Raw genomic sequence first — 11,956 nt, forward strand, 5'->3', positions numbered from 1 at the left:
TCCACCAAATTTTTGGTCACCATCCAAGTATAGAAGCCTTGGATCCTTTGAGGCCATCTTGAAACCTTGACATCATCTAAGGTGAAAGTGTGGAAGCCAGTTCCAACTGGTTTTGATGCCATGGGCTCATATCTTCTTTCTGGGATTGGTTCATCTATCATACCTTCTTGTTCCTCATCTACTTCAGATGCTTCTGGGTCTCTTGGCTGATTTACAATTATTGGGGGATTGACGTCTTCGGAAGAGTTTGTTGTGGATCATTGCAGGTTTGAGAGCTATCTTCCGTTGTTTCATCGTCTGATGAATTTAGAGATTCCGACCATGAAGTATCTTTTTCTAATATGTATCTTGGCTAGGAGAAATAGAGGTCTGGAGCCTTCTAGTCAGAAATCATCAGATTTTCAGGGTTCGATTCTTTTGAACTTTCTCCTTAGTCTCGCCTTTTCTTTGTTTGTTTTTGCGCTGCAAGAGCGTCCTTCCTTTCCCAAACCATTTTTGCAATATCAAAATCATGTTCTTCTTTTAAGGGTTGGGTAAAGTGATTGGATTTTGTGAGGTAGATGGAAAAGTAGAAAAGGTGTAGTCTAATTTAGGTGGGGAATATGCTTGTGGAGACATAGGGAAGAAGGTAGTTTTTGAGGGGAAAACTGGGGTCTTTTGTGGCTCAAAGTGGTAATTTCTCAAAAGTTGAATTTATTCTCTAATGGAAATCGTCTCCTTTTGTTGTTGTTGGAAAAATTGGAAAAGTGAAGTTCCAGGAGGACAAATCTCGTATTGTAAATTTACCAACCTCAGTTCCAAGGCTTTGATTAGTCCGGCATGGTGAGACGATGTTTGCTCCATATTTTTCTCAATTGTTTCCACTTTGCTCATCATTTTGTTTTGTGTATGGGCCACGTCCTTTATGGTGTTGCCAATGTTGTTCAATACCTTGTTTTTGCAGATGGAGTTTTCTGATTGCCAGTTCATTGTTGCTTCGATGTTACTTGTTGGGGGGTTTTCTCCAGTAGGTAGCACTATGTTTTTCTTGGGAATTTTTGAAGCATGGCTTATACCCTCCTTTTCAAAAGGTTGGAGTGAAGGACTTAGCATGAACATCTGTGTTTGTGTGGGATTTGTGGTTTTTTGAGTTGGTGAACTTTCAGGTTCATGTTGCTTTTTGGATTTTGGGGCATGAGTTGATGGTAATTTGGGTTTGGGTGTGGTGTCACTATCCTCCCAACTTGGAGTAAATTTTTCTGGTAATTTTGGCCATTCCTGGGGTTTGTAACTGACAAGTAATTCATATTTACCTGGACGGCTTCATGAGCCAATTGAAGGATCTTTATTTTCGTATTTGGCTCGAAATTGTTTTTCAGTGATCTTCCCCTTTTTTCTTGGATTTTGGTTTGGTTTTGTTGAGGCCGAACCTTTCCTAATGACGCTGATGGTGTTCATCATATTCTCCAATTGGATCTTCCAAACAGTCTTGACAATCGCAATCAAGATCCCAAGGGCAGTGTCCTGTAAAGGGCCATTTGACCCACCATGCCCTTTTTACCTCTCTATCAAAATTTAAATTTTTATTTCGCGTTGAAAATTATGGGTTCAATTGAACCCGTCATTAGCATACTATTGTGTTACTCCTTAAAATGGGAAGACGGGGAGAAACCATAATTCAATAATAATCCACTTCTGAACCAAATCTTTTTATCGGCCTCTTCCTCAAAAAATTAAGAGGTAGAAAAATATTTGGGAATTATGTTTAACGATCCTCCTTTCTTGGAGAAAAAGCAAAGTTCAATATTTTTTCCTCAACATTTGGGTTTGCCCTAGATTTACTTTAGACAAGGTCTATAGATTTTGTCGAAAAGGCCCCTCCATTTCAGCTTAATACCTAATTAGACCCCAAAAAAGTTAAGTGAAAGGGCTTCCACAAAATTTTCCCTAGAGTAAGCCTCTGCTACTTCTTCCGCCATTAACTCATAACTAGAAGGTTCCACTGCAAGCTTGAAAAAAGACTCTACCTTTGTGGGTGTTTCTGTTCATATTAAAATAAAAAACCCATTTTTTATTCCATTCAGTAACTAGGGTTTAACAATCCAGTGTACTGAAATGGTCAGCTCTAATGCTCTTCGTATTGCTCACCGGATTGCTCGCTGCACCTTTTCTTCTGGATCTTTATTAAAGGGAGGTTGTAGGGGATATAATACAGCAGTGTACAATCAAACAAGGGGCTTGTTTTATTTAAATTCTAATAATGGTATGTGTAAATTTGACCTTTTGTTGTGTTATTTGAATGAATTATAGCCGCGGATGCATAAAGCTTATTTCTTTACTGTTTTGAATTTGATTTTTTTGCTACTGTATGAGTTATAGGGGGCAGTGAAAGGAGGGATTGGTTAAGACCTGGATTATTCAAAGCCAATTTTGGTGCCGTAAGATCAATTCATGGAACAGGTACCAATTACACACGCCCCATTTAATGATTGTGATGAATTATCTGTTTTCTGTTATTCTATGTGGAAAATATATTAAATGTGAATATATAATTCATCTGTCGAATGTCATAAAATTTTTGGGAAATTTATGTATTCTATATTGGAGTTCTTGTGTAAAAAGCTGAACTGATGGGTAAAACCTTTCTGTATGCTGCTCTTCCTATGTTAGTTAGACCAGATAAAAAAAATACCTTTCTGTTCCTTCATGTTCCATTGTGCCATTTGATAGTATTTACTGTGGCAATCCAGCTATATTTCTTCTGGAGGTGTTTAGTGTAATTTCTAGGAGTTAGTTTCATTTAGTTGAAACAGTTGTTAACTTTCTGTGTTTTAACTCTTATTCCATTTTAATCAAAATCTTTTTGCCTCTAAAGCCTGATGAGTACACATTATGCATAGAGGCTGGTAAATCAGAATATAGAAACTATCATACTTCTGCTGTGTTGCTCGGTGTCTTTTGTAGATTGTAAGCCGCTACTTATTCCAAGAAGAGGAAAAAGAAGCGGTATAGAAGCTCTAGCTAGCAGGCGGACAATCTTGTATACCCCTCCAACACAGAATGATGGTAGACAGATAGATAGGTGTATTGATGGATAGATAGGTATTATTGAGAGAGACAGAGAGAGAAAAGCTTGTTTACAATTGAAGTTAGTAAGCTGATAGGAGAGGTGGGAGATAGTTTGAATTTACTTTTATCATGCCCTATGGTGCATTCTGAGTTTCTCCGAGAAAATGGAGGTGAGGTGAAGCTCAGTCACATATACTGGTTCCTTCCTTTAAATTGAAGATTCCCTTTTCTATTGTTATCACGTTTTCGCCCAAAAAGGGATGCCCAGGGGTGTTAAATGAGCTCTGTTATTATGAATTAGTAGGTGAATTATTCTTTCTAAAGAAATTAGTAAGTAAATTGTTGAAGTAACAAAGTCCTGGCTTTGAGGATTTTCATATAGGCATGCTTTCATTATCTTGGTTACTTAGCCCCCCGGATGTGCTAAAGGGTTACATCTTATTCTGTCAATGACATCTACCTGACTAATATATCCCTGTGAACGGAACATCTATGTATCTAGAAGCAGATAATATTTGGAGTGTAAAACATTATTATCCACTGTACTTGTCAAAAAACAAAAACTTATTATCTGTGAAATGTTTTTTGTATTGGTAAAAGTGGTATTCAATTATTACACTTTGATGTTCATCTTGGAAATTTTGGTGGTAATCATGGGAAAATGGGTAATGATTAATGAAGGTGTTTGTTAGAATTATTCTTTGTTCTCTGGTATTTATTTTCCTATCACATTGCAGATGAATTTGACTTAAGTCACTAACATATAACCCCCACCCTCTTCCCTGTTTAATGTCTGGTTAGCCACGAGTATGAAAGATTTTTATGAGGTGCTTGGCGTCAATCGGAATGCAACTGCATCTGAAATCAAGAAAGCTTATTATGGGGTATGTTTTTTATCCCCCTCTTCGTTGGTTGATCTTGTCCTTTAAGATTTGTAATTGTAAAAGTTCATTGACTTACTACTCGAATAGGAGTTTGTAATAACTAAAGTAGCAATATGCAATTAATTTTTTTTGGAGTTGGTATCACCTTATCTCTGTTATTGGTGACACATTGTGTTATGCTTCAGCTTGCAAAGCGACTGCATCCAGATATGAACAAAGATGATCCAGATGCTGAAAAAAAGTTTCAGGAAGTTCAAAAGGCTTATGAGGTACTTGTCACTTTAACTTTTTTTCTTTTGTAAAAGGTTGTTTTTGAAGTCACTACCACATGGATTTTTGTATGAAAAATTGTTTATTTCTATGTTGCAGGTTCTGAAGGATGAGAAAGCACGTGAACAATATGATCAGGTTTGACATGTGTTATGGGTTACTTTGCACTTAATCCTGGCAGACATTTACTTCACTATTTCGTGTTATTTGCATATTAGGGGTTTATTTTGCCTAGAAACGTTCAAGACTTTGATTATTATTTCTCTTGAATGAGAAGCATTCTGATGCATTGCTCATTGTGCAGCTTGGGCATGATGCATTTAATAGTATGAACAATGGTGGAGGTGGAGGTGCTGGGTTTGATCCGTTTGGTGGCTTCAGAAGTCCATTTGAAGACATGTTTAGAAATGCTGATGTAAGAACTAGATTTGGGTTCTGATATTCATCTACATTGTCTTGGAAAATTGCCATCGTGATATTCTGGATATTTGAATTTCTTGGTAGCTGTCTGTTGAGCATTAAGTTGTACTAATTTGCATATGATGTTCCGCCTCTTCATAAATCTGGTTGTTGAGCTAGATCCAAAGTTGAGTGATTGTGCTCTCCCCTATATGAGAGAGGTCATCTGGTGTAGAGGTTGAGTTTTTGTTAAACAGTGTCACAGTCAGCATTAGAGAGTATGCACATAATTGCCAAACAATCTGAATTATTTTCCTCCTTCGCTTGGTTCTCCCCTTTCGATGAATATTAGCCCCATTTGTATAAAGCTATGTGAGTCATTGACATTTGAGAGAGATTGCAGAAGGATAGAGTCTACAAAGATAATGTTTGTGAAGAGGTACTTTGTTTCCAGCTAAGTACTAATTAATATCAATGTTGGAAGTTAAAGAATCAGTAGTATTTGACGTCATTGTTACCTGTCGAGTTTCCTTAAGCTTCAAATATATACTTTTCCCAATACATCTTTATCTTACCTTATCAGAAAAGGGGGAAAAACTTTACCTTTGTTTTTTGACAAGTGGGAGAAAAAAAAACTTTACTAGATACATCCCTGTTCCTTTGTGGGAAATAAAGCCGTAGGAATGATGTCGGGTGAGGTGCTATGAAAACAGATGCTTTAATAATTCTCCTTAATCTCTTAGGCATCCACTTTTATGGTCTTTTCCTACGCATCATGACTCTTCCAACTTAAAGTCTTTTTGTGCTGAATCTGATGCAAAATTAGGTGAACCTACTGTCAGTACCTACTTTGTTATGCCCATCTCTTTTTTTCTTCTTAATTTCAATACTTGAGATCTAACCTTTTTCTATTCCCTTTGGCATTTATTGGAGATTAGATTTTTGGCAACATATTTAACAGAGACATGGGTGGAGAGGATGTCAAGGTTTTCTCCTTTTATCTCTCCTCCATTTGTTATAGTGGCTGTTTCGTACGTATGCACTTCCAGCATTTATTTAATTTTAAAATGTTTTTGCCTCCTGTTGTGCAGGTTCCCATTGAAATATCCTTCATGGAAGCTGTTCAGGGGTGCACTAAGACTATAACATTCCAAACAGATTTGCCTTGCACTGCTTGTGGTAGATTCACTTGTTTTTTCCTATGATAAAGGATATATTTACTTGTTTTTTAAAGGAGCTTGGTTTAATTTAACTGCCTAATCTATATCTTTAGCAGTTTCTTTAGTTGTTTCCCTTTATGCGGTGGGGGAGGAGGTGGGGAATCTAAATAGTAAATAGGACATCGATATGTCTTTCGTACTGTTGTTGTCAAAGTTGCTAGCGTAGTAGCATTCATTTGCACAATCATTAAAGAAGCCTTTTCGGATAAGGAACAAGATTAAATATTTACTGCTGTGTGTTGAGTGAGAGGGACAGGTGATATGTTGAATTCACATGTAAAAGTTTGTCTAGACTTTTTAACCTATAACATTTGGTCAAAGTAGTCCATCCTTCTAGTTCATGTTAGCGAGGCAGTCTCCAATCTACTTGCTACTTACTGCAGTCACTTTTCCTCCCTTCCTCGTTTCTCTTTTAGGTGGAACTGGTGTGCCTCCTGGCACTAGACCTGAAACTTGTAAGCGCTGCAAAGGTTCAGGTGTGGTGAGTACCGCTTGCTTATTTTCACTCTTTACTTTCGGCTACATGCATGTTTCATATTATATAATGTTGGGTCCTTTTTACTTATATTTTCAATAACCCTCTGCAGTCGATCTCGCAAACTGGTCCTTTCACGTTGCAGACTACTTGTCCTACATGCAAAGGAACAGGGAAAATCGTATCGGTATGACGTCCTCTCCACAAAAACCAGTATTGTTAGTTATGCATGCATATAGCTAATGTTGATCTTTCCCTTTTGTGAGATGAGTACGGTCATTGTGCTTTGTTTGGTGTAAGCATATCAACGAGTAGGTATTATAATTATCCTTGATTTAAAAGATTACATGAACATCATAGAAGGGAATCTTTAGCCACCAACTTCATTTTTTTTTGCTCTCTTTAGCCTTATGTCTCTTATCCCTAGGAGGTCTTCCTTCACTAGCAAGTTTTTTCGGAAAACGGTAGGGCAAGAATAAAGTGTACATCCGTTTCATATTGGTAGAAGTTTGTTTTCTGACCGCTGGTTGTTCGTACTCAGATAAGAATAAAGTTCCTAAATATACCTTCTTTATAGAGTTTCTTCAGTTTTGTGATATTCAGAAGAATATTACTCTAGTTCTTTTGAACAGGAAAAATATTTTCTAGTTTACAAAGAAAATGTCTGTTCTCTAGTGTTCTTGGCGTATCCCATAAGATGATTGAAGTCTCCCTCTTGATACAAAGAATTGTTAAAAAATTATTCTTTTCCACTTTTCAGCTGACACATGCACTCTTCTATTTATGTATCATCAATATACGTGCTTTTCTTTCGGGGAAGAGTGCAACAATGACTTTTGAATTCTCTTTTCAAAAAACAATGGCTTTTGAACTCTAAACCACTGCCTGTTGCAGTGTTAACTAGCATTTCAACTTTTACTTTGATGAATTGACTTTGTTTAATGAATTATTGCATTAGAGGTAAAAGCACTGATATATATATTCTCGGCCTACAGAGTTTCTGCATGTCTTGCAAGGGAAATCGGGTACTACGAGGACCAAAGACAGTGAAAGTGGATATCATGCCTGGTAAGCTGTAGTCACATATTACATCTGCTCATGACTGCCACAGCAAGTTACCAAGTATATGGTGCAAAATATTTGTCAACGTGACCGATTTTGATGCTTTGTTATAATCTGCTGGTACAAAGTTCATTAGTTAAGAGTTTGTTCATTATTGATTTAGCAGCTTTAGTAGATGTATCCATGTCATAGGCCTAAATAGTACAGTTGTGGCTTGTGCACCTTAACTACCCTTGCCCCTTTTCCGAAATATGTGAAAGAAGCAAAATGGGTAAATTTTTCTGTGACGACTTTCTTTTCAGATGAAAGCACCTGATTGTTAAAATCTGTATGTGGATTGATGCAATTTTACTTTAACTAAAACCTTTTTGTTTTTCATCAACGGGTGTTCAAATAGTCCTTTTAGCATTAAAAGTTGAAGAAAGAGATTAAACATATCATTTGAACAAAATTTGCCTCCATTGTTTGTCTTTGTTGCTATTACGTGATGTTGAATGGTTCTATGTCTCCCTTGAAAAAGTTGAAGAAAGAGATTAAATGTATCATTTGCTTGATTTGACAAAAAATGGCATACAAACCATAAAAACACACATGTACTAGTATTTTGTCTAGACATATCAATTCTAGAAGGGGAAAACCCGTGTATGCTGTAGCTAGGAACAACATAATTTTGTGGTAGTGCTTGTGGCTGTGCATGCCTCTAGCTATTTTGTATCGCACATTATTGTTTATCTACAGGAGTAGACACTGACGAGACACTCAAGGTGTATGGAAGTGGTGGAGCAGATCCTGAAGGCAATCGGCCTGGAGATCTTTACGTTGTTATTAAGGTTCAGTTGAAGGCTTCCATGGTCATTTTGTATGTCAGGTTTCTTCTATTCTCAGTTTTGATTCATGTTATTAACAGAGGCCTCTGGAATTCTTTTTTCAGGTCAGAGAAGACCCTGTTTTCCGGAGAGAAGGCTCTGATATTCATGTAGATGCTGTTTTGAGTATCACCCAGGTACTATTTCCGTAACTAACTATAAGCATTGCTGATATAAAATAAAGGGTCGCTGCTGTATATTAAGGAATATAGAGTAACTATAGTTCACTATGCCCCATAAAGTCACAAATTGATTTCTTCTGTTTTTTAAGTGCTATTTTGCATCTAAGTTATTATCCTCATATCAATTACTATTTCCTTGCATTTTTTTTCTTCAAGTCTTATTCTTATGATGCAAATAATCTTTATAAACCTTTTAAGTTCCCATATCCCTCCAAACAAAAAGATCACAGAGCTACCACAGTTCTTAAAGTATATTGAGCCTACCCCTGGTCACTTGAGTTTTAGATTATTAGTGGCTTGCTAACGTGTTTGTGTTCCATGACCCAAAGTATTAGGTAATGTTGATTGGGAAACTAACGTACTTGGTGGGTGGAGGATACAACATGAAACTTTTTGCATTAATATGTATGAATTGTTTTCTCACATGGAACTAATTGAGAAATTTCATCACATTAACATATGCTGGGACCCAAAAACGTTTTGCATTTCTGGACATCTGGTAGCCATAACAGTTTGTCAACATGAGGCCACATACTTTTGCAATTATATTATTTCTTGTCATGGCTCCTAAATCTACGACTTTGTGAATCTTCGCTGGGTAATATGGTTAGATTCTGATGAATACTTCACTGCAGGCAATCTTGGGAGGAACAATCCAAGTCCCAACTCTGACTGGAGATGTTGTTGTTAAGGTACTGAAATACTACTAAGCTAATCATAGTTAACTTTTGCCCTTCATCTTCCTTCTTGGAATGTTTAAAAGTTTGAAGACATTAGCACTCTGATTGTCCCTACAACTTGGTAAAAGTGAGAGTAGAAAGAGAGAACACATTGGAAATGGAGAGAAAATGTGGTCCCGCATGAAGCATGATATTTCTACAATTGGTTGGGATAGGGTCTCAAGTTAAACTTTTAAGACATTTATGTAAGTGATAAATTCCCATTGCATATTTTAGCATGTCTAATTCTCATAGTAAAAGGCAATCTTGTTCAACTGACAAGAAAAGGGTAGAAAAATGTTTGGGCTAATGGTTGATTACACCACAAAAATAGCAGGAAGAGATGAACAATAGGGGGCTGCTCAGGGGCTTCTAGGAGGCAACTATGAAAATTTAAGGTGTCAAAAGAACTCTAGGATCAGAGAGATCCTCGAGACATAATAAATGTTAGATAGCTCGGAAACTTTTTGCATTACCTGGAATTTTATGAATTGAAAAGTGAGAGCAGCACGATATATAATATTTGTTACCCTTTAAAACTAAATGATTATCGTGAAAATATAGATGATAAGGCGCTCCTTACTTATTTATTGGATGTAAACTAATAGGACACAAACGTTATTGTCTAGTCTAGATCACTTCAATTTTCCGAAGTTCTATCAAGTATCCACTCAAACTAGTCAATTCTTTTATTTTAGTGGAGAATCTTCTGACATGGAGGTTATTTGACCTCTATAACAGCAACTGCCAAATATCTCTTGGCCAGAAAGTTGCCGGAGTTAGAAATTTAAGGCAAAGAAGTAGGTTAAATATTCTGCACGGAGACTGGATAAATTAAGCAAGCTCCATACTTGTTCAATCTGCATCCAGATAGTTATTAATTCCGTTCTTATTTTTGTCGAGACTGCTGTTTGTACATCTTCAATTGCCAAATGCCACTTGGCCAGAAAATTATCGAACTTGAAGTTAAGGGTAAAAAGTAAATTTTATTTTTCTGCACTATGACTAGGTTAATTAAGCAATCACCGTACCTGTTAAATCTTCAGGAAGATAGTACAATATGAGTTTTTGAGCCTTCAAATCATCCTTAACCCGCATTATATTAGTTTTGAGAAGTGTTTGGTGGTTTATTTCTGGGCGGCAATGGTCATTGCTAAAATGTAAAGGGGTTCTTTGACGTATGGAACAACCGAGGAATTGATTTTACTGTTTGGTCCTTCGATGATTGATCTTGATGTGCCAAAATTCTGATATCCTGTTGTTTGTAGGTTCGTGCTGGCACTCAACCTGGCCAAAAGGTTGTCCTCAAAAAGAAAGGTAACAGTTTCTTTAAATTGCTTTGTTCAAGTCAGTTTCTTTTCTTCTGGATTAGTTCTTTTGATGAATCCTTGTTTATAAAAAAAGGATTCCTTGTTTTGCTGAATGCTCAAATTTACTGGATCATCAGATGATTTGGATATTTACCCATATTGTCAAGTTATAGTATGAGGTGTAGTAGGACTTGTATCAATTTACAGTGCGATGGTCTGTGTGTAACAAACAAATAACTCTACATAGGAGTAGTTTGCAAGACCTCCCAGCTTTACCCAAGCAGTTTTCTTTGATGTGCAGTTGTGCACAGAGTCAATATCTTGTTTAACTCTTGAAACATCATAAACTATTTCTTTCAAGCTTATAATATTTCTGTGTGCTTATGCAGGAATAAAAGGACGGAATTCCTTCTCATTTGGGGATCAATTTGTCCACTTCAATGTCAGCATTCCCACGTAGGTGCTCTTTGTGTAAAATGTGGAAATGACTATCTACTACTGCAGTTTTTACTACCGTTGACTTTGGTCAGCCTAGTCTCAAGAAAAATAGGAGGTTTTATAATTTGATGGCCACAGAATTAACTCATAACAAAATATTTGGTGGAGAAGGTACACTCATGAAGCTATCCTGTATTCCGCGATCTTCTAATGATTATTTTTGCAACTTGGGTGCAGAAACTTGACACCAAGACAGCGCCAATTGATTGAAGAGTTTGCCAAGGAGGAGCAAGGGGAATACGATAAAGGGGCTGCAGCAGGAGCCTCTAGGTGAGGGAACAGTACGAGCTAGGTTAGTGGGTATAGGGATGAGCCAAAAGTGTGTACTATCACGTTACTATTCTTTTTCTCATGAGCTGGGAAACATAGCCAGAGCAATTTTGGGGTTTGGTCATTTCCATTTATCGGTTTCCTTTACCTCGGGCGAGGATTTAATTGTTGCTTGATGGAGGGGACTAGGTGGATTGGAAAGATAGTTATAGTATCATTATTGTGGTAGCGAGATAATGTAGCATTTAATCTGCAACTTATGTTGTATATAAATATGAAACAACTCACTGTTTCTGAAGGAAATGAGAATAATAGCCTTGCATGATGGCACTAATTCTCATATGATCATAGCAAAGAACCGGTTGACTCAGGCGTAAGTATTGGCGAATTATTGATTAGGTCAAAATACTATTAAAATAATAATTATATATTTGAATTCTTATGCAAGAAAGTTAGGTTTATCGTAACCAAATGAAAAAAAAAAAACTAATTGTAAACCTGCGTTGTGTGTAAGATTTCAGGTCGGGAAGAGTGCCTGCTTGGTTTCCTTTTCTTTTCTAACCAAAATTTTGATGTTGTGTGTAAAACTTAGATTTTTTTTTATACTTGGTCTCTATCTGCCATAATCAAAAGGTTCGTCAAGAGTTTTTCACGTTTCCACAGGATCAATTTACATGTGTTGTATTTCCTTGCCCATATGGATGAAAGGCGATGGTATACCTTAAATATGCTTCTCTCTAATTTTGAGAAGTA

The 11,956-nt window shown here is 36.7% G+C and overlaps 1 protein-coding gene across 1 annotated transcript; it reads left to right on the plus strand.

Annotated features, from left to right (window-relative positions):
- Window positions 1-1,824: 1,824 nt before the first annotated feature.
- Window positions 1,825-11,506, plus strand: LOC107795388 (chaperone protein dnaJ GFA2, mitochondrial). Its single transcript, XM_016618019.2, has 17 exons — window positions 1,825-2,242; window positions 2,359-2,439; window positions 3,850-3,932; window positions 4,118-4,201; window positions 4,302-4,340; window positions 4,507-4,617; window positions 5,540-5,587; window positions 5,693-5,780; window positions 6,238-6,302; window positions 6,409-6,483; window positions 7,292-7,364; window positions 8,097-8,188; window positions 8,290-8,361; window positions 9,042-9,098; window positions 10,394-10,442; window positions 10,825-10,891; window positions 11,111-11,506. Exons 1-17 carry the CDS (start codon window positions 2,095-2,097, stop codon window positions 11,205-11,207), a joined length of 1,329 nt encoding a protein of 442 aa, XP_016473505.1. The 5' UTR covers window positions 1,825-2,094; the 3' UTR covers window positions 11,208-11,506.
- The last annotated feature ends 450 nt before the right edge of the window (window positions 11,507-11,956 follow it).

This window comes from Nicotiana tabacum, chromosome 22 (assembly GCF_000715075.1).
Source record: "Nicotiana tabacum cultivar K326 chromosome 22, ASM71507v2, whole genome shotgun sequence".
NCBI lineage: Eukaryota > Viridiplantae > Streptophyta > Magnoliopsida > Solanales > Solanaceae > Nicotiana > Nicotiana tabacum.

What these genes read in the sequence shown, in the direction of transcription:
- LOC107795388 (XM_016618019.2), top strand. Translation starts at nt 2,095, where the DNA reads ATGGTCAGCTCTAATGCTCTTCGTATTGCTCACCGGATTGCTCGCTGC. An exon ending in GCTGCAAAGGTTCAGGTGTG is followed by an intron (nt 6,303 to 6,408) that starts GTGAGTACCGCT and finishes AACCCTCTGCAG; the next exon opens with TCGATCTCGCAAACTGGTCC. An exon ending in GAAAGTGGATATCATGCCTG is followed by an intron (nt 7,365 to 8,096) that starts GTAAGCTGTAGT and finishes GTTTATCTACAG; the next exon opens with GAGTAGACACTGACGAGACA.